The 26,313-nt window shown below is 44.9% G+C and overlaps 1 protein-coding gene across 49 annotated transcripts in view; it reads right to left on the bottom strand.

Annotated features, from left to right (window-relative positions):
- SORBS1 (sorbin and SH3 domain containing 1) overlaps positions 1-26,313 on the bottom strand; it is a 220,463-nt gene that overhangs the window by 107,771 nt on the left and 86,379 nt on the right. For 48 of the 49 annotated variants that reach the window (XM_048218695.2, XM_048218702.2, XM_048218687.2 and 45 more), the window contains exons 2-3: positions 7,086-7,140; positions 2,594-2,662 (exon numbers count right to left, since the gene is read on the bottom strand). In XM_048218695.2, coding sequence (XP_048074652.1) covers positions 2,594-2,662; positions 7,086-7,095 — 79 coding nt within the window. In that variant the 5' untranslated portion in view covers positions 7,096-7,140. Of the gene's footprint in view, positions 1-2,593; positions 2,663-7,085; positions 7,141-16,379; positions 16,442-26,313 lie in introns of all 49 variants that reach the window. The other variant, XM_057308864.1, reaches the window with a different exon arrangement.

Below are 26,313 nucleotides of genomic sequence, written 5' to 3'. Positions count from 1 at the left end.
CCGTCACCCATACACAGTTGGTCAGTGTTTATCTGTGTGCCTCCTGCCACACCAGGAATGTGCCAAGGCTCTGGACAAAGAGATTTCCAGACACGCAGATTGCCTGGCACATAGAGGAAGGGGAGAGCACCCAGGGTCCGAGGGGCCCCTGGGAGAATGCCAGGGTGTCTGTGCTGGGGGCAGGGCTGCGAGGAGCAGAGCTATGACTCAGGCCATGAGTAGAGGAGGGAAGGGAACCAGCCGGTGAACAGCCTTGGCCTCTCAGACATCATGGCTTTTTCCCCACCATCACAACTTCTGGGGTCCTTCCTGTGCCTGTTCTGACCACCATGGTCCTCTGTCCCCGAGCAAATCAGAACCTCCATCTGTCGGGCAGCAGATGGTCTTGCTTAAACCCAGCCTTTCCTGGACAAGAGGTTGCCAGGTGTCCAGTGCACAGTCAAGATTCTGGGCAGCACCCAAGTACCCAGCCCAGGATCCTGACACCCAGCCGGGCCGTCAGAGAACTAGCAGTACTGCCTGGGGTGGACCGGGCTGCTGTCCTCATATGCTGGGTGCCCCTACTTCTCCCTCTGAAGGCTTCCCTGGGCCCCCGCCACCCCCTAGAGTCTCAATGGTGGCACATCCCCAAACCCTCCTCCTCAGAGTTTGTGGGGAAGCCTCCCCCCACCCTGTCTCTCCAACGGCAGCAAACAGAGATGGAGCTCAGGTGCTATGGCACCAGGGTCACCCCAATGAGCAACGCTCAGAAGCCTTCTGGACCCACATCTACAAAATAACTGGGGGATAAGGGCTGTCTGGGAAGCAAGACCTCACTAGTGCATCAGTTTCATGCTGGCGAGCCTGTCAAGGGGACAGGAGGGAGGCAGGCCCCTCAGCCACGGAGAGCTCACCTTCCAGTCCTCACGCTGCCACCTCATAAGGCAGTCACATAGCACACGGCCATCGATAACTGAGTCCATAATAACAGAGCTGCGTGTACTGAGATACAAATGTGCTTGCACAAAGATCTCATTGCCTGTTCCTTATGACCACGTGGCAGACTGGCTGGTGGGAGATTCTTATTACCACTTTCAGAGCAAGAAGCAAGAGGCTCAGAGCTACTCAGAGTCAGCCAGCTCTGAGGAGAAGAAGCTGGAGCTCAGCCTGGCTCAGTGACCTCCCCAGGCCACCATGACGACCTTCAGGTTACATCTGCTGCCTCAGTTCCAAACAAGGGTTCAATCTTACCAAGTTGAGAGTGGAATCCACACCCACCTGCCACACTCTCCCACACCCCCGAAGTCTGCTCCATAGATGATTTCATGGAGATGGGGCTGACAACCCCACAGGTTTTAAAAACATGAGAGCCCCAAGCCCTCCCCGTGCTCCCTGGATTCTGAAACACGCCCCTGGGGCCACTCCTCAGGCACTGCCCTTCAACACTCCCTAAGTGTAACTTAGCCAAGATTTCCCGAGACCCTGAGAGCACAGTCCCATGCCATGAGTGGAGAAGGGTGGTCAGGGAGGGAAGCAAGGAGGCGAGGGGCACAGAGAAGCCGCAGAACACCTCCTGCCACAGAGGAACCGACCCCCAAACTGACGGGGCTCTCCATCCCCCAGCTCCTCCTGTGCTCTACCTTCCCGTCCCAGCTGCTCCTCCTGACTTTACACTTTGCCTTGTCTCAAAAGGAATACTTGGCTGGACAAGATGAAAGTTACAAACAAAGGCCAAACATGTCACGTTCCGAAATTATTCTATGAGAGATGGTGCATTTTGACTTGAATGCCCAATGACAGGACTTTTGCCTCCTCTCTTTGATACCATAAAATTTAGTAGGATAAGCATGGATGGAATCACTAAAATCCAGAATTTAAAGCAGGAATAAACACTGTAGAACATCTAATTCCCTCATTTTCTAGATAAGGGGACCCACACCCATAAAGATAATGGACCTCCCCAGATGTCCGTCTGTGAGCAGAACCGGGACTCGAGCCCGTACCTCATTGCTCCTCCGCCCACACCACACTGCAGACGCGACACTGACGCCTGGCTACTCGGGCAGCCATGTTGAGAGGCTGAGGAAGAGAGACCACAGGGCAAACGGAACCTCGACAGTCATCTTACCCATCACTCACTTCCCACTCAAATCTTTTGTCCTAAAATTTTTAAAAACTGAAAATCGAGAATGCACATGAAACGAATGCGACGGAAATAACTGATTTCAGCCATCAGAGATTCTTGCCCCCGGACCTCTTGCCTCAGGACCATGAACATGTCACCATTTACTGCCACTGAAGGTAAAATGCCAGGTAAGGAAGACTCCAGGTTGATAAATGCTATTTGCACCAGGCGAAGGCCTTGGTCGGTGTCCTTACCTGTTGTTATTCACATCCCGTGAGTGAGGGACAGGTTTTACCATGTGATTTCGCAGTGGGAAAGAGTGGCCTCAGACCCAGGAGATGCAAGAACGTGTTCCCAGTCTCACAGTCACCATGAGAAACAGGTCTCCAGTTCATAGCCCGATACAACCAGTGACTGCTCGTATCAGGCCGGCGGCCCGGGCCACACATACTCTGTTACGTCTAGAACGGCTTCCCCTCAAGAGCTTACCTTTGTCCTGCCCATTGCTGCCTGGCGCCAACCCGTTGAGCACAGCTTTAGAAGCACCAACGTCACATTCTGAAAGAGAGACAAAGAGCACAAGGCTTGTGATTTTCTGTCCCTAACATTTATTGAGTCCTGCGTGTGTGACATGCTGGGGACGTGCTGGCTTTCTCAGGCTTGGGGAGGGCCCCCTCGGGCACCACGGGAAAATTCTGAGAATGCCACATGGCTTGAACCAGGAGAGAACACAAGAGCTGTGTGGGGATGGGAAGTATTTGGTAGGTGATGTAAATTCTCCGGCCTCCTCACTATGGTTTCATTTCTGACATTTTTAAAAATCTGCTTCATTCCCTCACTTGGAATGCCAGCTCAATGGCATCCCTGAGCATCCAGAGTGAGAGCTGCCAGAGGACAGAGACCTCGGGCTCTTTAACACCTTCCTTCACCCCACATCCCTCGTCATCAGAGGCATGCCATCCATCCCCTCGAATGTCTCTGGACACTGCCCCTTGTCCCCCTCCTCCCCTTCCCCCCCCCCACTGCCCACACTGAGGCTCTTATGTTACTGTCCCAGAGATGACCTGGCTTCCCGACTGTTCCCCCTGCCTCCATTCTGTCCCTTCTCCACCCTCACTGTCAGTCTGCATCCAGAGAGCACTTTCTAGCTCCTGATCCAACCATGGCCCTACCCAGGTTAAAAAGCCCTAGGGTGCAGGACAGATGAAAACAAAACAGGACAATGCAATAGGATCTTCTAAATCAACTCTACTTTAAGTAGATGGTATTTCACTTCTGTTTTGAAAATAAAAATATCGGGGTTTAGTTGGAAATTCAATCATGCATATTATTTCCATGAGGAAACAAATGCGTTCCAAGTTCCCCAAAATGTACAAATGATTGTTTGGAATACAATTTTTCAGTAAGTTGGATGACTTATATCTTGGCCTACATGATCATATTTAAATTAACTGATCTTCCTGATAATTAAAAGCAAGCAAACATACAAGCTGTAATGGCCAGCAGTTACCTAGGGGACAAAGCCTGGGCACTTCACACTGGATTCTGGGCTTTTATAACCATTGGTCCTATAGCCTTTTCCTTCTGCGTTTCCCTCCTCCCCTGCCTGCCACACCCATCTCCTCACAACCCCTGAGCTTGTCAGATGACTTCCAGACCTTTAGACTTGGTTCCTGCAAGACCCACACCAGGAATGCCTCCTCCCCTTTCCTTACCTTCTGGAAATCCTGTGCCTCCTCGACGCCTGCTTACTGCGAATGTCACCTCCTCTAGGTCAGCAGAGACCTTTCCGAGTACTGCTCAGTGAAAGGCCCTAAGGGCAGCCTAAGTCCCACCTGTGTGGCTTGGGGAGTAACCCCACCCCCGGCCCCCAACAGCCAAGAACCAACCAAGCCACAAATAGAATCATATTGGCTATGGTTTCTTAAACATTTATTTGCCTGGATCTGAGGATCCATGCTAACATTCAATAAGTACATCTCATTTTTATCCTTCAGACCCAGACCCTGGAGCTGGGAGTCAGGAACTCTGACTTCACAGATAAGAATTTGAAGCACAGACAGGATGCCAGGCCTGTCCAAGATCACTAAGCTGGGGTCTGAACTCTGGTCTGCTCCATCCCACAGAGCATTTTCTTGCCCCCAACAGGGAGAATAATTTTTTATTTTTAAAATTAAAAAATGGCGGGGCACCTGGGTGGCTCAGATGGTTAAGCATCTGCCTTCGGCTCTGGTCATGGGATTGAGCACTACATGGCTCCCTGCTTCTCCCTCTCCTTCTACTGCTCCCCCTGCTTGTGCTCTGTCAAATAAAATCTTAAAGACAAAATAAAATAAAATAAAAAATGACTCCTATATAGTCAATAAATACAAACTAAATATATTCTATATGAAATAGCTTATATACTATTATATACTATCTCCCCAAATGCTGGGACTGAAGCCCTGTCCCAAATCCCAGTGTCTCCTCTGGCTGAGACTAGGTCACCCACCTAGGCTCTCAATAATCAGCTTCCCTGACACGGCCCACACTGAGGGGCCAGCCTGGATGCTCCTGGATCCAGACACGAGCAGGGCCACCAGCCCTCCCCACAGCAGCCTGGACCTTCCGACACCGGCCCCATAGGTTCTGCCCTGCTCGCTGCCCCCATCCACCTACAGATGAAGGTTAATCCTCCCAGATGTCAGTATCTCCTTCGTACCTACATCTCTGGGATGGATGGAAGGAGGGTGTTGGCAAGAAGGCCAGAAATCCAAGTAAAAGAAGTATCACAGGTTCCACCAGTCCATCTGTTCTTTCTGTAACTCTCCCTGCACCTGGCCTAGTTCCTCCTCACTATCTCCTCTCTGGGGCCGTAGGCCTTGCTTTGGGCCCCCCCAAGCTAGCACTGGGGCAGCCTCTGAGCTGCCACCGGGCCCAGCCCCATGCATTTCCTTTCCTTTCTTTCTTTTCATGAAACACAGAGAAACTTGAAGAAAATTTGCAAAATAGTTCCAGATTCTCCGATTCAGAGCTCTGAGGCACAGTGTGCGGGTGCCCACAGCCTTCCTTTGCCTCAGCTCCACTACACACGAGCTGGTTATGCAGACAAATCCTTCACCTCGCAGGGCCTCAGGTTCCCCGTGTGAAGAATGGGACAGGGTACACCATGCTGGCTTTTGCAGGTTTGCCAGGAGAATGCAATGAGAGAACACAAGCTAAGCCCTTCCCCCGGTGACTGGCAGCCCAGTCCAAACTTGGAATAAAATGAATGCTTTATTTTCATGCTTCTCTTTCCACCGAAGGTTAAAACAAATGTTTTCTACATAGCTGCTTTCTTCCTAATGATCACTTTTAACAGTGGCATAATATTCCACACCAAGTAAATTCACATAATGAACCTACTCATTCCCCACCTTCATGTCTACGAACACGTGGTGTCCTTCATGTGGGTGATGTTTTTGTTTCCTTCGAATTAAGGCAGGAATTCCCAAGAGTGGGATTATCAGGTCAGAGGGTCTGCATTTTTTGGACTCTTTCTATGAAATGCCTCCTAGCACCACGCCTGAGAGCGAACCTGGGAGAAGTCCCACAGGCCTCTCCACACCCTCACCCTCCTGCCGCGCCCTCCCTTCTTCCTCCTCCTGCCCTTAGGCATGCCAGGAGCCACAATGACAGCTTAGGCTCATCCTGATAGAAGATCCAGAAATTTTAGGCTGCAGAACAGAAGTTTAAAAAAAAAAAAAAAAAAAGCCAAACAAACAAAAAGAAAAAATGAGTTACAAAGCAGGAGCTCCTGGCAGTACCCAAGTCCACTTGGAGGGGAAAGAAGGTGTGCAGCAAAAGGGCTCAAGGAATCAGAAAAGCCATGTCCTTGCAAGGAGAAGATCTGAGCTGATAACCTAGGATGGAACACTGGCCACGTGGTGGGCATAGTACATCACAGGAACCACGTCACTTAATCCTCACAGAGTCCCAAGGAGCCAGTGCTTTCGTGATGTCTGTTTCCCAGAGGAGAATGCAGAGGAGGGTCCCCCACAAGCCGGAGGCCACACAGTTGGTCTGGGAGAAAGCCAAGTTGAAGCTCTGCGCTTTCCATCTGGAGGCCTCCTTGGTCCTAAGCACACACCGTTGTGCACAATTTAGGATTTGGCTAAAAGGGCACTGTCAATACATGGAAAGGCAGAGATCTCTGATAATACTCCAGACATAACGCAGAATTAGGAGATCCCTGAATGAGCTGCTACTTAGTCGTCTGCCCCAACACCCCAGGGCCTGCAGGCCTCGGGAGGCTCCAGGGCACGCTCACAGCCAAGGTGGGCCTTAATCTCCAAATGGAAATTTCTCTGTCTTGAATCCTGGGCTGGAAGGCTGACAGCTCTTGGCTGCACAATGAGCAGAGACCTGTTCCCTTCTCTGACTTCCCTAGCCTGTGCTTTCTACCCCAGTTCTAAACTAAAAATATGCAAAACTAGTCATTTCTTTAAGTCTTGATTTTTACTCCCAAAGGCACAGCAAGAATGTGAGCAAACTGCTCTTCTAGCCTCGATGAAGGAAGTGCTGGATGAGCTCGCACCTGGGGCAATTACAGTCGATCTGTTTGTTCCCTTTCGCGCAGTCACCAGGATTAAACAATGCCACTGAGGTATACACATATGTCAGCACTTATCAAAGTGTACACTGAAAATTTCTGCAGTTCGCTGTATGCCAATTCTATCTCAATGAAGTTGTTTAAAAAGAGAGAAAGGGAGATATTACAAAGGTGAGGACGTGGTGCATGTTAAGCCTAGTGCTTAACACACAGTAGGCACTCCTTAAATCGTTCACGATGAAGGTGATGGTAGCAATGACAACTTATGACAGAGCTTTGGCGCTTGCCCAGGTCTCAAAAAATAAAAAATGAAATGCAGCTGGGGCCTTAAGAGTAAGTGGGAAATCTGGGTAAACTACCCAGTTCTGTAGATTTGTCCAAGAGAGAAAGACGGGGTTTAAAATGACTTACCAGAGCTCATGGTGGTAACAGGACAAGTCTTCCGCTACTGGGGCTCCGAACTGCTCTGCAAGAAAACAGACAACACAACAAAACTGATGAATAGCAGGTTCACAGGAAGTCCCCATGGTTTGCATGAAAAATGTGGACACCATATATAACCAGGAGTTGCCTGGCAGGCTTCTAAGTTCTTGGTTGGCTGCCTGCGAACATGACCTTGACCTTGGGCACAGCACTCAACCTCCTTGGCCTCAGTTTTGTCACCTGTACTTGGTTTAGATACTAAGCAAGATCTCTTCCAGTTCTAAGATTCTATTAAAAACCTCAAGTTCCATGAATGCACGTGGCTCAAGGAGAGGGTAAAGGAAAGAATGAACCAAATTTAGGAGAAAGAGGTAAAAATCACAACACAAAATGATTATCAAAGGATAGTAAGTTATACACACACACACACACACACACACACATACACACACAGAAATGTTCTAGATGCTTGAAATATATTCATTTGATCCTCCCAATGACCCTACAGAGTAAGCAGTGACATTGTATTAGTTTACATGGATAGGAGACTGAGGTACGGAGGGGGGCACAGCTTGGTACCGGGACACAGACAGACGGACTCAAAGGCCCAGGCTGTCAGGTTCTGCACTCCACTGGGCTGAGGGGGAATGCATTCTCTTGATTCACAAAGACCACCCCTCCTTTAGTATGGTCTCCTCCCAAGTCTGCAGCAACCGCTGATCTGCTTTCTATCCCGAGAGTCTAACCCTTCTCCTAGAATGTTACACCTGGCAGCCCAGCGAATCTAACTTCTTGGACCTGACTTCTCTCACTTAGCACACCACCACTCAGCAATCGGCCATATGTGTGTGGGTCTATTTCTGGACTTTATTCTGTTCCATGGATCTGACTGGAGCCCATAACTCACTGTGTTAATTACTCCAGCTTTAGAGTAAGTCTTGAAATCAGGTAGTGTGAGTCTTCCAATTTCATTCTTTTTCAAAAACCATTTTTGGCTCTCTTAGATCTTTGTGTTCTCACAAAGTTGAGAGTCTTACCAGCTTCTACCAAAAACGAAACAGAATGTGTGCTGGACTTTTGATTGGGATTGTGTTGACTCTATACGTCAATCTGGAGGGAAATTAACACTGATTTTATCAATATAGAATTTTCTAATTCATGAGAGCAGACCCTCTGTCCCCTTATGTAGGTCTTTCATTCCTCTCCACAATATTCTGTCGTTTCCAAAGTACGGGTCTCGCACATATTTTGAATAAAAAGGCTTAAGTGAACATACTGGAAAGACAACCCGAAAAGCAAGACTTCAGGATATGCAGACCCTTGCTATTTAAAGTGTGGCCCAGAGACCAGCACTGGCATCAGCCAGGCGCTTACTAAGAATGCAGAAACTCAGACTTGACCCTACAGTGGCTGAATCCGAACCTGCATTTTAACAAGATCTCCAGCTGGTCTCTCTGCACTTTAAAATGTGAGAGGCAATGAGGGAGAGGAAATCAACTCCCTAGTTCATTAATTCTGCAGTAAGAAGGCCAAAGCATGGTCTGAGGGTCTGTGCAAGGAGACATGAGTCAGTTTCCTTTTTAACACATTGAAGCCAGGCACTGGCTTCCTTTCTGGGTGGCTGCCTTGCTCACTGTCCTTGGAACAGCGTAGAATGCTAGGGGCAAGAAGGAAATCATTCCAAGACCTCTGCTGCCCAAATCAGCAGTAGCTCATCTCTGTCGAATACACCTGAAGACTGTCCGTGACCTTCAACAGCCCCGAACCTGTGGGAACATTTGTTCTTTCGGTGAAGGAACACAACGTGCTGTGTTCTGTATGCCCTCCTGGCTTCCAATCCCGGTTTTAGGGTGCCCCAGTTTGGCTCCCAGGACCAAAAGGACTGTCATGATAGCATCCAAACATTTTTATTTTTAAAATAATAATTTCATTAAGGTTTTCTTCAATTTTTAAAATGATTAAAGAAGGGCTTTTGATTCAAGCATGAAGCTATCTTAGAATGTGTATTTTCTCTTTACAGTCCTTTCTAACCTCTATCTGCAGAAGTAGCATTTACATATAGTTGTAAGCGTAATGTCTGGACAGCTTTGTGTTTTACTTTTTAAATCAAAGATTTCATGAACATTTTTCTGGATTTTTACACAGTCCTCATATCCATTATTTTAATGGCTCTGTAATATTTTATTATATTATCCCTCCATAATTCATTTACCACTTCCCTCTGGACAGTTCCGTTTAATTCATCTTCATTTTAAAAATAAGTACATAGCACAAACGCATTCTTAGGCTAGGACAAGAGATGAATGGAAATGTCCTATGAACCAAACAAAAAAGATGCACCATCATACGTGGGTAGCCCTTTGTGCATGTAGTTTTTTCAACATAGACAGTAGTGATTTCTAAGTGTCAGCCCCACTCTTGCTTACAAACTGATCTAATGTACATCTGGTCAGGGAGAGCATCCAACACACCATTGCCTGGCCACAAGTGCCCAGCAACTGAGGTGGAGTTCAGCTGTAGCACTCTGTCGGAGACACCCCCATGCCAGATGCTAACCAGTTAGTGGCTGGATTGTAAGACGGAGGGAGAACGAACCCAGAGTGCTAGGACACTGTTTTAATATTTTAAGAATTAGCATGACAGTAGTGGGTGACGATGACCTCGCATAGGTGAGCACCGGCTCTGGACACAGACTTTTTGGGTCTTAGGTTCTGTGGCATGTTCTCATTTAGTGACTGAATCAGCAGCGGGTGACACAGAGAAGGAGGGGACAGTTTAAAATAAGATCTCCAGCAAGGGCGGCAGTGGCAGCTGTGCCAAGGATGGCGCCCGGTGTCCAGTCCTCACCAGTGGTGGCTACAGACGATTGTAGCCTATCCAGACTATTGCAGGGCCTGATTTCAGCTCGCATTCCATCCTACTCAGCCTCCTTGAATTCCCGCCTCTGGAGGGCAGTTCTCCAGCCTCGCACAAATTCGGAACTACCCAAACTTTTACCAATAAACCCCATTTCAGTTTAAGTTCACTAGAGGCAGTTTCTGGTCATTTGCAACCCAAGAATCTTGACCAGCACAAGGTGAGTGTGGGAGAAGGAGTCCCTAAGGTTTCATTCCGAGAGCAGTATCTTCATTTCTCTCTCCTCAAGTGAGACCATCCAGATCTGAATCCCGGGGGGCTCGGCAAAGGGTTTTGTCTCTAGAACCTGAAGAACTCAGAGTCAGGGCAGCAAGGATGGGACCAGGAAGCTGCACAAACTGGTCTGACCAGCACGCTGCAAGCCTTGGAAGTCATAATCTAGTCCCTGCAGTTTATTCAGAGATAATGTAAGCTATTAAAATCATATGTAGAATGTGAGAGTTTATTTTACATAAAACCTCCTGACACTTAATATTTACTTAAAAACTAAGCTGTAAAGGGTTTGATTTGGTTGAGAACATGATGGTAGGTCTTTGGAATTTCTCCCACAAGTTGCCTCCAAAGGAGGCAGGCACCTTTGGGTAAAAGCCAAGAAGATGAACAGTGCCATCTAGTGGCAAAACTATACAGCTCCAAGTGGACAGCTATCCCCACCTCTGCGCCCCCATAAATCACGGGAACCTCCTCGGTGTCAACAGCTTGGGTGGGCCAGCGAGGGTCAAGCTTGGGCAGCCAGGACCTACCGTACTTCGGTAAAGGGCCACAGCATCAACACAGACATTCCACCAGAAGAACAAAATGTAAAGTAGCCAGACAACAAGAATGCATCTGGATAATTAATGGTTCTGCGTGGTCCCTCCCTAATTCCATGACCCTATAATTCTGAGATAAGTCCTGATGACACAGAGTGAATAATTACTAAAAAGCAAAAGTTATACTCATGCTTTCAGCTCAAATAGGATCCAATAACTAAATATGGGTTGTTTATTGGGGAAGGAAAGAAGGTCCTTCCTTATATGGATGGTTCAGGGATGTATGACAGGGAAGAATTGAGTTTGTCTGTAAAAATGAATTCAAGGTCCAGCAAAGATTCTTGGAAAAGAAGGAGTCTTGGATTGACCTCTCAAAAAAGGTGCTCCAGCTTCTCCTATGCCCTATAGTGTTTGGCTTCCATTGCTTCTCCCCACATATGTACTAAGGACGTGTGTGTGTGTGTGTGTGTGTGTGTGTTTCCATAGCACAGACATTGGGTCATCCTCAGGACCAAGCACTCAGTGGGTGCTCAGTCATGAACTCTGTCCTTGTCTCTATTTAGCCTTTAGAACTTAATTATGGAGTCTTCACTTCAAGATAACCAGGACCCTCCTGAACTCCAACATAGCTATCTAAAAACAAGCTAGCTTCCCATTCCAACCAAACCCTGGTTATACTCTGGTTTTGAAATCCAATCTGGGACTTGATTTGATATATTTGCAGCTACTTCCTTCCAATGGCTCGAAAAGAATAGTGACAGCTCACAAAGCCCCAGAATAAATGCCTGGCCTTCTTGTTTTTTATACTTCGCTGACCCACACAGCAAAGTCAAATTTCTCCAATTTTTCGACAGCTCATCCTCTTCTCAATCTCTATTAATGCTCATTTGTCTCCAAATGTACTCTCTACCTTGTTGAAGAGGGTGCAGAAGGTCCTTCAGAAAACCAGAAAGGATATACAGAGTCACTGACACTGCCTTTCAAGAGGGAGGAAGATAGAAACTCAATGCTGACATTGACTTAGGTCTGGAATCCCATGACATAGCTGGGGCTCAAAACACAACAAGCACAAGGTTTTTGTGAAAAGACCAATGCTTCTGGAGAGGAAGCCATAGGAAAACACATCAGAAAGGCCATCCCCCACATCCTCTCATTTCCTCCTGGACTCTCTCCAACTGGTTTCCGCTCTAACCAATGATCTGAAATGGCCTTCAGAAAGATTTCCAGTGCAGACACGGCCAAGCCCAACATTGGCTTCTGCACTGGTCGGGGCCTTGCTGACCTTTTCCACTGAATTTAAAACACTTAACTCCTTCTTTTTCCCACAAACACTTTTTGGTCCTGGTTTCTAAGTGTCACCGTGGGTTGGTTTACATCAGGCCAGGAGGATCTTCTTTCTGGATCAGGGCTTCCACAGTTCTAGGAGTTTACAGACCTAGAAGACCCCACACTGGGTCCTCATTTCTTTCTATCTTCAAGCTCACTTCCCTGGAGATTTTATCTGGACTTTTATCTGGAATACGAGAGCCAGAAGGATCCATGCAGGTTACCTAGCCCATTTCCCTGGCTTTCTGCCTGTTTTGGAAGGAGGTTCCATGAGCCCCCTCAAGCCATAGTGCTGGTAACCCACCCACCCATTCCCCACCTTTCACTTCAACAAGGACACCTGTGCTTTTATTGATTTTCATTCATTTATATTTCCCGAGTTTTCCTTGGGTTCTGCAACTACCAAAAAAAAAAAAAAAAGGCTCATAAACCAGAAATCCAACCCACACCCTCACTGGGGTGCAAAAACTGAGATTCAGAAAAAGTTTCCCTTTGTCTTGCTTTTTACTCCTTCTACTAAGCCCCCTATCATTCTTCTTCCTCCTCAGGCCACCTGCAGCCTCTGGCCTCTTGGCAATGGATACAGAATTCCAAAGGAGAATCAGTCCTCCACAGCCAACGCACAGACTGGCCTGCGTCACTTCCCCTTCTAGAACCTTTCAATATCACCCCGTTACTCACTGAACACCGAGTCCGGATAACCAGCAACAAGATGGCTGTGTCAATCCTCATCTCGCCCACACCCTGCCTTCCAGTCTGTCTCTGCCCCTCCAATCAGGCCTCATGCACTGAGCCTGATAGACCGTGAGCACTACCTGGCAAGGCCGGGTCTTGCTCATCTCTGCATCGAGCATCTGGTATGGCGCCTGGCAAGTGCCCAATTAACGGTGGAGTGAATCACTGCCCCTCACACACGCCAGTCAGCGTGCACTGCTTTCTCCTCTTCCCCTTGTCACTCCTCTCTCACCCCACACCTGACAAGCTGCCTGGTCTAGTCAAGTCTTCCTTCTTCATGAGTCATGCGCCCCAGCCACCTCTGAGTTTCCAACCTCACACTCACATTGTATTCCACCACCTCATTCCTAGACCGTGACAATGGCCTGAGAAGCCTCAGAACCACCCTATACAGCCATGGAGTGCCACCTTGTGACTGTAGCAGTGGAAGACTTCCTAAGGGTCACATTTCCATGGGGAAAACAATCCACAGAGCCCCTGTGAGCTCAGAGGGGCTGGCTGGGCAGTACAGGGCAAAAGGAAAAAAGGCACCAAACCTCCTAGAAAAGAATAATGATAACTAAGACACAGGCCTGGCAACACCATTCAAACAGTATTTCTCCCCCCATGGCCTACCATGCGCCCAGGACAGTGCTTTGTACAGAGGAGACCAGCGTGACTCACACGGCTATGGTCTTTGAGGCCACTGCAGAGCTGCAGGGTGACAAACATGTCCCACTGAAATATAATATGATGGAAAGCCCTCTGCTTGCAATCTGAGCTAAGTGGTACAGGACCACAGAAAGAAAAGGAGTTAAGTTCTGCATGGGACAGAGAATCAAGGAATGAATGCTAATATTTTCAAATGTTCAGTGACATACTTCTCAGCTCACTTCAGCTATCGCAATTTGGGAAACACTGGTCTAAAAACAGAGGTCCAGATTCTTGAATACACCACCATGCCGTGTAAGATAAGGTCCCGGTGAGTCTTCCATCTTGCTTCCCCCATGTACTCAGTAAGCCCTCAACCCCACGGTACCAGACCGTCACTCCTGCTGCACCCTGAACAACAGTTCCCCTTTCCAAGTCCTTCATCTCGTGGTTTCTTCCCACTAATACCCTTTTCCTCACTTCCCCAACCTTTACTGCCAACCCTAGTCACCAGATGCACTGGCCCAACAAAAATTACAGGTTTTTATTTGGCTTTTTAAATTTAGTTTTGTTTTTAATCCCTACTAGAAGTCATGCTGATAAGGAACTCATTTTAATAAGACCAATTTTCAATCACAGAATTCAGAAATCCGATGCCCAAGTTCCCACTAAAATCATCACACTCTCATCTCAGACCCTTGCCAGAGATGGGTCAGATCTAGAGCTGGAAAGCTAATTACCAATACACCTACAATCATGTTTTATCTTTTATACTTAAATGAAGCCTTTAAATAAACATACAAAGTTGATTCTGCCAATTGCCAATAAGCAAAATACAGCCCCCAAATAGTTTCAAGTCTTACAAACACAGTATTATTTGAGCTTCAGACAATAGAATTTGGATAATAACTTGTAATCATATGTTACATTATCTGTGTATTAAAATGCATGGTTTGCAGCATACATAATAGAGAGGATTAATATCCTGATCTTACAGTATGCTCATACTTACTCCCAGGAAAAAAATTAAAAAGGCATGAAGAAATAATTCCCAGAAGAAAAATGCAAACAAACAAACCCATGAGAAAATGTTCACTTAACCTGATTAGTTGAAAGAAAGAAAGAAAGAAAGAAAGAAAGAAAGAAAGAAAAGATGCAAATAATGACTCCCCCCCCCCCACTTCTTAATTAGTCCACAAATTTAAAAACACTAACACTTGATGTGGACAAAAGCAAAGGCACTGACATGGCCAGTGATACTATAAACTGTTACCCCTGTTTTGAGCATAACACATCAAAAGCTATACACCTCAATCCCTTTGTGCTTTCAATCTAGCCAAAGAAAGAACCCCAAATGACAACAAAGCTACACAGGGATGTTTCTCGCGGCTTTACTAATAATAGTGAAAACCTGGACACTCTCTGGTGTTCAGTCACAGGGGACCAATTACATGGCTACACACATCCCTGGGTGGACTATTGAACAGTTATGAAAATAATTGCTATGTAGACCACACTTCTTACAAGAGTAGGTGAAGAAAGCAGGGTGTAGGTCTGTGTGACATTTGTGATTATAGTTATGTAAAAAATAAAACACAGCCAGGGGTGCTTGGGTGGTGCAGTCAGTTAAGTGTCTGACTCTTGGTTTCCGCTCAGGTCTTGATCTCAGGGTCGTGAGATTGAGCCCCGCATCAGGCTCCACGCTCAGCACAGAGTCTGCTTAGAGTTTCTCTCTCCCTCTCCCTCTCCCCCCGTGCTCGATTGTGCTCTCTCTAAAATAAATAAATCTTTAAAACAAACAAAAAGACATATCCATATATTTTAAAGGAAATATGCCCAAATTCTAGTGATGATTTGGTAGCAAGGACTTATAGGCAACTTTTAAATTTCATTTCTGTTTTCCAGATGGTTTATGTTTCTTTTTATTTTTTAATTTTTTTTAAAGATTCTATTTATTTATTTGAGAGAGAGAATGAGAGAGAGCTAGCATGAGAGGGGGGAGGGTCAGAGAGAGAAGCAGACTCCCCGCTGAGCAGGGAGCCCAACTTGGGACTTGATCCCAGGTCTCCAGGATCATGACCCAAGCCGAAGGCAGTCGCCCAACCAACTGAGCCACCCGGGTGAACCTTTTTAAATGAAAAGTCATTTTTTCAGCTCATACCTAGCATTTGAAATGCAATTGTGTAGTATTTAGAACTTTCAGGAGAAAATTTAGGTGACAAGCTAAAAAACACACCACTAACAATCTTGTCCATTAGAACATAGCCCTACATGATGCAATCTTTCACAGGACTAATAGCAAATGCCCTAAATGTGGGATTCCAACATTAATCACCAGTGACTGCTTTTGTTTAATGAAGCCAAACTACTCCCGTGTAGTTCCTTATGAGGACAAGGGGGGCAATAAAACGACTAGAATGTTCAGCCAGATTTCCTAAGAAGCAATTGCACCAAAACGTTTCATCTTAAAATAGTCTGCAGGGACTGCCAGGTGACAACGCACACGGAACCCCATTGCTCCGTGGGCCTGCTTGCTGCCAATTCCCTGCCCCTAACCCGACTTCATGGCATTCCAGAGCCCTGAGCTCCTTCTCAAACTCTTTATATGTACAACTCTGGGCACACAAAGTTTCTTAAACATGCATTGTTAACCAAGACAAGTCTTAAATATGAAAACTGGCCCATTTGTGTTTCCCAAATATGGCTGTGTCTACAGAACCAAAACAAAGATGTCTAATTGCAGCATCCCGCACATTTGGAACTCTCCACTGAGACAACCTAGAGAATTCAAACAAGGGCAGATTCCCAAGTTCACGAGATAAAAGGAAAACATCTTAGCTCGTTTCAACTGTAAACACATAGCCTCAAAGTCCGGGATCCAGACGAGGCCTTTCTTCTGCAGCCATCACGATCTGACTCCTACCTGTAGGGGAGCAGAGCCACAGGCATTCTGAATTCTCAGAAGAGTCAAGGTTGGGCCAGAGTCTACAATACAGGAAAAGGAGACTAAGAAGTTACTGTGCGTGGATGAAAAAAATCCTAAAAAGCTGAAAAGGGGTCTGTTAGAGCCTGAGAATGGGAAAGAAGGGCGGGTTTGATATGTTAGGAGAGGTGTCCACGTTTTCAGACAACCCACGGTGCCCTCTCAACTTGGCTTCTGAACCGCAACACTCCTGAGGCTACGCACCACGTCATATATCACACGGACATCTGCGGTATAGGCCCATACCATGTCCAGGAATGAGGGAACAGAAGTCCCATTCAGTAAAAAGACTGTAGGTCTCTTGCAAAGACATAAATACTTCAATTCATAATACTGGCTTATTCAGGAATTGCTTGTTTTCCTTAAGGAGTTTTCAAATTTTACTGAAAGTACATTAACTTAGCAAAAAGCCAACATGAAACACAGAAAACAGTATCTTTTCTGAGAAAAATCTCTCTTCTCCGTGGCATCTGTTGAATAACTGAGGTAGAACACATATAGACAGGCCCAGAATCAATGATCATTGGTCCCTACCAGTAATGAATGGGAGACCCTGACTTCCATTCACCACTGAATAATCAGGGAATTATTGTTCAGCTACTTTTTTCTATTCTCATCATTTTGTTTTGTACTAATTTTAGGCAATTTTTCAATACATCAGGTGTAAAAGCTGCATCTAAGCATTTGAGAATATAATCCAAATTTCCAAAATGGGTTTTCTTCACCCTAAGCTAAAATCACTAAAACAGAGTAGCAAGCTCATACATGGCAAACATTCAATAAACGTATGTACTTTTTAAATATGACAAGTCTCAGACCAGACTACTTGAGAATAGGTGGGCATCTATTATATACTTTTATATAAATAGAAATTGCATATATATGCATAGACACACACATTTCTGACTTCAGTTGATCTATGTATATCCAACTATATCAATCATCACTTCGAATGTAAATGGTCTAAACGTACCAATTAACGACGCATTGTCAGAGTGGATGAAAAAACGAGAGCATGTTGTCTCTAAGAAACCCACTCTGACTCCAAAGACACATAGAGATTAAAAAATAAATGCATGGAGAAAAATACACCTGCTAACAGTTGCTACATGTGGTTGGTGGCTGCAAGAAAACAACAAAAATCCAGGGTGAGAACGGGGTTTGAATCCAAACCCTGCCAGGGCTGTGCAAATTGGGAAGTCCCTTAGTTTAGCAGCCTCAGTTTACTCACCTATAAAAGGAAATGGATAATACCTAATTTCATAAGGTGTTCCTAAGATTAAATCTAAAAATACGTATGAAACGTTGTAAATTGTATTATAAAAGGGAAAGTGTTCTAGCAAATAAGGTGCTGGTCTCGTCCTGTTACCCTTTGTTTATTGCTTTAACGACACTTACCTGGACAAAACATTATGAACTTTACAAACTGAAGGAGCATCTAAGAACCTAGAAATCCATCTCTGGCTCTGCCTCCCTATGCAAAGTCAGGCAATGAAGGACAGTCTCAATAAAGGCATCATTTTTTTTTTTTTTTAAGACACTTCACAGTTGCTCTCTCTTAAAGGTTAGGTCTCAAGGAACGAAGCCGTTATTATCCAGACCCGTTCCTTGTGCGTGCGTTCCAGGCAAGACCCCGGGCTCACGCTTCAGAGCAGACAGATGAACCAGCCACTTTAACACATGCCATTTCTCATTTTGAGAACACCTTGTAAGGTTTCCATACCCAGTTGGTGAAGGGACAAACTCAGCCTCAACGAAAGTTAAAGAGTCTTACAGAACCAATAAGAAAGTGGCATACAGCTCCTGGCGCTGACCCCCAAATCCAGGCTCTTTCCATTCCACAATGTGGCCTCAAAGAGGCACCATACGGTCCGTGCCTGAAGAAAAAAACTCCTACATGAAGGCTGTTCAGAGAATATACAGACCTAAAAGAGAGAGAGGATACTCGCTAGGAACATTTTTAACCAGCTGTGGCAATGATCAAATCAATTAACCAAACCAAGAGATGGTTCTTGCTCTCAGAGACCTTATATTCTACTAGGGAGAGAGAAGACTAAGAGCCTTGAAACCTCAATGAATCTCTAAATTCAGCATGGAAGAGCACCTAGGGACCGCCCTCTGCTGTAGGAATACGCCAGCTAGGAGAATGCTTCGAGACTTACCTGGGAAAGACCAGGACGTGCTGACCAAAGCACCCTTTTCCGAATGTGTCAAAGAACTCTGCAGTTCTTAGATTAACTTCTCTAGAGAAAAGTGTTCACTGGGGAAGGCTACAGTGAATATGATGATTACACACAGCATTTTCTAGCAGCCTTTAGGAATTGACGACACCCACCAACACCCCATTACCCACACTCATGCCTTAAAAAAAATGTGTAGAGGAACTCTAAAATAACTTGGATTTCAGCTGCTGCTCTGCCACTTCCTAGCGGCCTGATCTGAGGTTCGTCAGTTAACCATGAAAGCTTGTTTCCTCATCTATAAAATGGGAATAACAGCAGCCATGAGGCTCAGAATGCTACGGTGAGCATTAACGATGAAAGCAAGCACGTCAAGTGCCCATCACAGGACTAGAAAGTGCTCAATAAATGTTAGCTGCTTGTGGCCTGATGGTCATCGTCCTCAGTAGCATCTGATGGGGAGACTCAAAACCACTTTCCCCTCCGCTGGTTTCTCTGAGCAGATATTCAACAACAGGGAATGGATTGTGTGGCTGGGGAAAGACAGACCATGAGACTGGTCTACTCTTTCATGGAACAGTTCATTCTCCTGGTTGTTACTGGCTATCACTTGACTCCCATATAAAATTTATTGTCTTCATATCCTTTGCCAGTCACAAGCCACTCTCACAGAAGTGCCTGAGCTGGGCTCTCCAAGGTGGGTTCCACGCCAGTGGTATTTGGTTCACAGCATGGAATATACACAGAATGGACCCAAGTCCAGTCCGGTTGATGGAAAGGATTTTTACTGAAGAGCATATGGAAATAACACTCGGTAGACGGGGTGCACGGGCCATGACCTGGCCTTGAATGCCAGGCAATCACATCTGTTCTTGCTTCTATCAGATCCTAGAACCCAAGGTGAGATCTGTAGATCTGTCCTAATTCAATATCAATGTGACTGAGGCATGCAGGAACTACAGAGGTGAGGGCACAGGTGCAGGGAGAGTATGTGAGCTAAAGCCAGGCCAAAGGACGGGGCATTGACACCCACATCTTTTTTTTTATCAGAGCTCCCCCTCCAACTTCCATCCACCACATATACCCTCCCTGCCCAGGAAAGCAGCTCCTGGCAAACTTGTTTTGCCCATTTGGCTGCGAGAAGCTCCACAGAGGCGTTGATTACAGCAACCACAGCTGACGATTTCTACATTTGTCTTGTCTTGCTTATTTGCAGCAAAAACTGCTGCTCAGAGAGAATTTGATTTTTTGAGCTTACTCCTTAAATCTCATTCTGCCACTATGCCCACAGCCAATCTTATTTTTTTGCCCAATTGCCTTGGTGGCTGACATAAAATTATCAGAAAATAAAAGGAGTCAAAAATCCTTTATAACTCAAAGAAGCTGACTAACTAGACACACCACTATTAACCACCACTAAAACAGAATAAAAGATGACAGAGTCAGGGATCGGTTTCAAACTAATGTTAAAGAGAACAGTTCTCAACACAAAATGACCTTGTATTCACAATTCACGTAAATATGACAAAAGATGTTGGAAAAAGAGAACTATGTATTCAACTACAGTTAATGTGGAATTTGGGGGAGAGGAGGGAGGCATGACACGGAGATCCTGATTAAGAGAATATTAAGTGCCTCACACTGAACTCTATCAGCGAATAGTTCCAGGTGTTTAGGCAGCGATCCTACCACTATGAAGCTCAGTTTCCCGCACATGTAAAACAGGGATTAAAATAGCACTAACTTCCCTGCTGCTGTAAGGACTCATGGGGCCAAGTGCTACCATGGAGCAAGGTGCTTGCACAGTCAGAACTCAAACAATCATGTGTTGACATTAACTGGTTTCTTTCCCATTAGTCTCGTTCTAATTCCAAAAATGAGAGTAGTAGATGGGTGGAAATGCTGTTTAATAAAAGGCTCTGGTTAGTCCCTGTTTTACTAGAACGACAGTTTACTGGGATTCTGCTGGAAGGAGGCAGGGGCACTGCCAGGAATGAACGGTTTCTGTTGTGGACAGAGAACACACCAAACCGACGGCAGCTCCACCCAGCACCCAACATTTGTACAGAACTTTGCAGGTTCCAGAACGCAGTGCCCTTGGCTGTCTGCAAAAATGTCGGTAATTGAGTTCAATTTAAAGGAAAAAAAGGAAAATAAATGCAATGTGGTTGATATTTAATAAGGTTTCATGTGGCCAAAGGACTCTCAGAGCATCATAATATGTCAGGGTCGGAAAGGACCACAATTTCCAAATGCTATGAAGTCCTGACCAATCCATTGACATGAAAAAGCAAATCCAGACACATATCCTCCCTGAAACAGAAAGAACCTCCACCCTGACAAGCTCTTCCAACAGGATGGGGAGTGGGGGAAAGCCAAGCAAGTCGGCAAGAGATCTTACAGCTCCTATGCTTGTGTTCCTGCTGCGCTTTCTAGAAGCTAAGATCCCTGAAGACAAGCATGGTGATCACAGGAGGAAGTCATGAGGGCACTAACGTATTCTAAATGGCTTTTGAAAATTTCATCATGGCATTCTCTTTTGTAAAAAAAAAAAAAAAAAAAAAAAAGAAAATTAAAATCTAAGGTTTCATAACATTTATAGTAAGTCCAAATGTCTTTAAAACTGAAGTCTAAAATCTTATATAACAAGTGCACAGTTGGGGAATAAATGGCTTTCTCCTTTTAAAAAAATAAATCATTAATTTACGGCAAGTCCACAATCAAATGCCCTTTGGTGCTGCTGAGCCCATTAATTCATTCAGTAAAAGTTCACTAAATGCGAGGAATGAATAGTGGTTCTTCTATTTTGGTTTATAGTATGTTTACGTATCTGGAAGTCAAACCACCAGGATTCTAACAGAGGGCATTTTAAGAAGACTGCAGAGATGGGGGAAAACTAAAGGTCCCATACAAAAATCTCCCCTGCCCTTTAAGCTTACAACAAAAATCTGTCATAAAAATGTAACTTTAGAACTCTTGGGTTGGTTCCCAATCTTCTTCCAAGGAGCTGCAGGATTTGCAGTTGGGTGAATATATTACATGTCTGGAGGAATCCAGTTTAAGAAGCACATAATTATAGACTTTTTTTCCTATCTGTTTAATAATAAAAGCACAAAAATAAGTTTTTTCTTATGCAAAAATGTAAAGCCTACGTAAATACACTAGATTATAAGTGGGGAAAAACTAAAATATGAGCTTAAAATTCTTAAAAACAGACATGAAAAGTACTTGAACTCTCAGCACGGTGATGAAGCATTTCAAATTCCCACCTGCTAATATCACAGCTCTAAAAACGAACTGGCAAACTTAAATGCAGAGAATCAGGTGCAGCGAGGGCTCGGGGAGCATGAAATCCAGGAGCACTACTCGAAGTCTGCCAACAGGCCTTGCTAGACTGTCATGTCCAACCCGTGAATAAGGACAGAACATCTTAGTGACGCCAAAATTTACATATAGGTGTGATTTAAAATACGCACTGCTCCTGCTTCACTGCTGGTTACACCGAAGTCCAAAGAGAAGGGAGGGGGGAGAAGGAGGGCTCAGGAAGGTGCCCCAGACGCTGAGCAGATAAGAACGAGCTAGAAGGGCCCGTTCTTGGAACTGCCCAGCAGTGGGCATTTCCTCATTGAACGTGGACAAGTGGCCGAGTCCTTCCAATAAGGGGCCAGACGGGGAAACCCTCCTTTGGCCATTTGGCGCAGTTCCCTCATTAAATTCAGAGTGAAACCAGCTGCCAGAAAAAGGCAAAGGGTGACCCAGCCATGGCTCTGGAAATTCCTAGCAAAGAAAATAGACTGAATGCCTGGGTCGTGGGAGCTCACAGATCACAGCGCTAGAAGGCAGATTTCAGACCTTCTGTGAAAGATAAGGAAATCTTCCTTAGAGTATTGCTCTGCTCCTGCTGGAAATAAAGCGTGGTTTCTCTGAGAATGTGCTGGGTCCATTGTCATCAGGGAGAGAGAACAGATGGAGGGAGATACACGCAGAGGGACAGGGAGTCCCCAAAGACCAGTAAAATAGTGGGGATGAATAGCAGACCAACTCAAACAACATTTCAACAAAAAACATCGATTCTTTATATAAAGAACTATTAAAGTTATATGGATAAATACATATACGATTCTTCACTAAAGAGGTGAAAAAATTTTACTTAAATCTTATTCTTCTATCACTGAAATCTACACAAATGACATTAAGAAATATTTAAATAGAGATATGTTAAATGAAATCATTTAGTCAAAGAAATTTTAAGATGAAGTGATTTTTTTTTTCTCATTGTCCTGATTATTTTTTCCTTAAAAGCTGTATCTGTAATATGGGATATTTTTTCCTTAAAAGCTCTATCTGTAATATGGGATATGGCAAGACACAGACTGACTTCTCACTGGCTTTACTTTCATTACTCTAAAAGCCAAAAATGCTGCTACGTGGCTGGAAGAGCCTAATGAAACCATCATTGTCTTGCTGTGGAGAACTGGCTGCTGGCTTTACTTCTGCCCCCAAATAAATCTTATTAAATTAAATATTGGTCTTAACACTGGATAGGAGGCAACACCGGGTCTTTCTCTTCATCCCTTTTCCTCCAAACTTAGTAAACTCCTATTTTATAAATTCACAAATGACTTAATTATCAATGATTTCCCCAAATGTGAGTTTTCTTATGGATACCAAAAAAGTGATCTTAAAGTACTACTTGCAATGCTCTTCTTAGGCAACTCTGATAAATCAGAGAATTCAGAAAGGGAACATTTTAAAAATCATTTGTACATGTGCCCTTCAACTAAATTTTTAACTTGTACTTCAATTTTCATTATAGATTTGAATTCTCTGGTTTCAGAAATATTGTCAATTCAGATCACAACCGAAATAACCTTTGCAAATATGTTCCCTCTGTATCAGAGGGTCACAAAAACTGCTAGACATTGGCCACGTGGAGGAAGCACTTGTTTAAAATGCAGTTTACAGGTTCTGCCCCCGGATGTGTGGATGGAGAAGTTCCAAGGGGACCCTAGAATCAGCATTTCTGGCAGATAGGGTTTACGGCCATACTTTGAGAAGCACCAGTCAATATGACCAAGTTACTGCAGCACCAAGTATTAAACGCCCAGAGCTCCACCACCACACTGGACACAAAGCTGGAAATGATGATGAATTTGTTGCATCAAATTAAATATAATTTATAATTTGCACCGATTGTGTCAGAATTTCATTTAAGCAGGGAGACAGTTTTTCCTTTTTTCCCTGCAAAATGTTCGCAGCGCATAAGACAATGTGCAAATGCAATCCCACTTTCAGGGCCTGCCAGGCATGACTGCTGCCCCATCTGCACACTGTCTGGCACAGGGCTTCCAAATGAGAGACTTACGAGGAGCACACTCATCTATTAGCTTAAATATTCCTAAACTGGATGATTGAGAAAGCCAAGCAATCAAATGTATCCCAAATTCAGGACTGTCTCATACCGTAACCCATAAAATAACTCTATACTTTAAAAAAAAAAAAAGAGAGAGATATTTTATACATCTATTGATGCCTTTTTTTTTTTTTTAAGATTTTATTTATTTATTTGACAGAGATAGAGACAGCCAGCGAGAGAGGGAACACAAGCAGGGGGAGTGGGAGAGGAAGAAGCAGGCTCTTAGCGGAGGAGCCTGATGTGGGGCTTGATCCCATAGCGCCGGGATCACACCCTGAGCCGAAGGCAGACGCTTAACCGCTGTGCCACCCAGGCGCCCCTGTTGATGCCTTCTAAAGAGCATCTTTTTTGATTAAACAGACTTTGATTTCTTCAAGTCCATTAAATACTTTATCCCATCACATTATTATAAGGGCGATGGTTTACCCAACTCAAACTCCTAACTTCAACAGGTTTCCACTAGATAGTTCCATTAACTATTCAACAACAGCAAATAGTTTCTTATAGATAGCCATTGGAAAAGCAGTTAAAACTGAAAAAATTCAAAAGTGGTTAAGTATTAAACTCTTTTTTTTTTTAAGATTTTATTTATTTATTTGACAGAGAGACAGCCAGTGAGAGGGGGGAACACAAGCAGGGGGAGTGGGAGAGGAAGAAGCAGGCTCCCAGCGGAGCAGGGAGCCCAGTGTGGGGCTTGATCCCAATCACGCCCTGAGCTGAAGGCAGACACTTAACAACTGAGCCACCCAGGCACCCCTAAACTCTTTTTGAGAAGAATGCCTTTTTCATCTCAAGAGCATAGTTCTTTTTAGATTTAACAAGTTTTTTTTTTATTTTTTAAAGTATAAAAGAAATATAGCACAGAATTAAACATCTGAAAATTAAAGAAAAAGATCCATACTGTCACCACCCTAACACAACCTCTTCATCTGTAGGACCAAACCTTGACAAATATCACTCATACCCTGGTGAACTTGTTTCTGATCCAGGTAACTGCAAAGTATTCAGGATTATACCATTCTGCAACATGTAAACTTCTTTTAACTTGGGAGGCTGTGGAGCTATATATACTCAGGTCTGCTTCCGTTCCTTTTCAAAGCTAGCGAAATCTGATTCGTCCCCCTAGCAATAAATAAAATACAATTATTTTTATCATCAAGAGCTCCCCTTTTAAGCACAGGCACTATGCTCAGCAAGTTACATACAATATCTCATTTAACACTAATAACCTTATGATGTATGTACTGCTGCTACCAATTTAGAAAGAGGCAGTTGGGGCACCTGAGTGGCTCAGCTGGTTGAGCATCCAGCTCTTGATTTCAGCTCAGGTCATGATCTCAGCGTTCTGAGATCGAGCCCCGCGTCGGGCTCTACACTCAGCATCGAGTCTGCTTGAGTTTTCCTCCCCCAGCCCCATCCTCGCACACACTTTCTAAGGAAGGAAGGAAGCAAGCAAGCAAGCAATGGTTCAATGTCTTCCCTGGCGTCACATGACCAGTAGGCTGTGTAACTGATGTAGAACGTGATGGGACCTTAAATCCCAGGCTCGTAAAGACCACCTCATACTAGTTTTGCATTGCATTGCCCTTCCTTCAACTCCCCCCACTCATTTTGTGAACGGCATTCATTTTTCTCGGCGACTAAGAGAATGAGTGCGATAAATCATTCCACAGACATACCCAGCCTTATGAAGTGTCAGCTCAGCACCACACACGGTGCTCAGGGCTGGCTACAGAGATGAACGTCATCATCGCCCTCGAGAGGCCTACAATCCAAGCCATGGAGGGTGCTTAAAAGCGAGATAATGGTGTTTTTCTGTTTTGTTAAAGCCATGTGATGCCTAGACATAGTCCGTGGCTGGCTGCTGAGAGAGTGACAGGGAACAGGAGCTTGGACTGAGGCCCGTGAGCAGATACAAGTGACCTCTTCGGTCCAGGGAATGAACTGAGAACCAGTGAAGGACTACAAGCCTTCACAGCAGATTCCAAAACTAGAATTTTTTGGTTCTACAAACAGAGATGTTAAAAGGGAAACGTTAGTTTGAGGTAAAACAGAGTTTTGGAAAATCTGAAACAATGCTTTAAAACCTTTTTATAGTTACGCTATTGGGGTCACTCTCCAATTCCACGTAGTTGTTTGAGTCCAGTTGTTTACTCCCTTGATTTGACTCTTGTCAACTCAAGTGGCAAAGATATCCCAAGTTCCAGTAAACACACACAGCTCTTTTTAGCTCTGGCACAAGTGCTGGGGGGAGGCCGGAGGGCGTGGTTCTGGCCAA

Source organism: Ursus arctos, unplaced genomic scaffold, assembly GCF_023065955.2.
Source record: "Ursus arctos isolate Adak ecotype North America unplaced genomic scaffold, UrsArc2.0 scaffold_7, whole genome shotgun sequence".
Classification (NCBI taxonomy): domain Eukaryota; kingdom Metazoa; phylum Chordata; class Mammalia; order Carnivora; family Ursidae; genus Ursus; species Ursus arctos.
The sequence above is the reverse complement of the archived record's forward strand: the minus strand, read 5'-3'. Positions and strand labels throughout refer to the sequence as shown.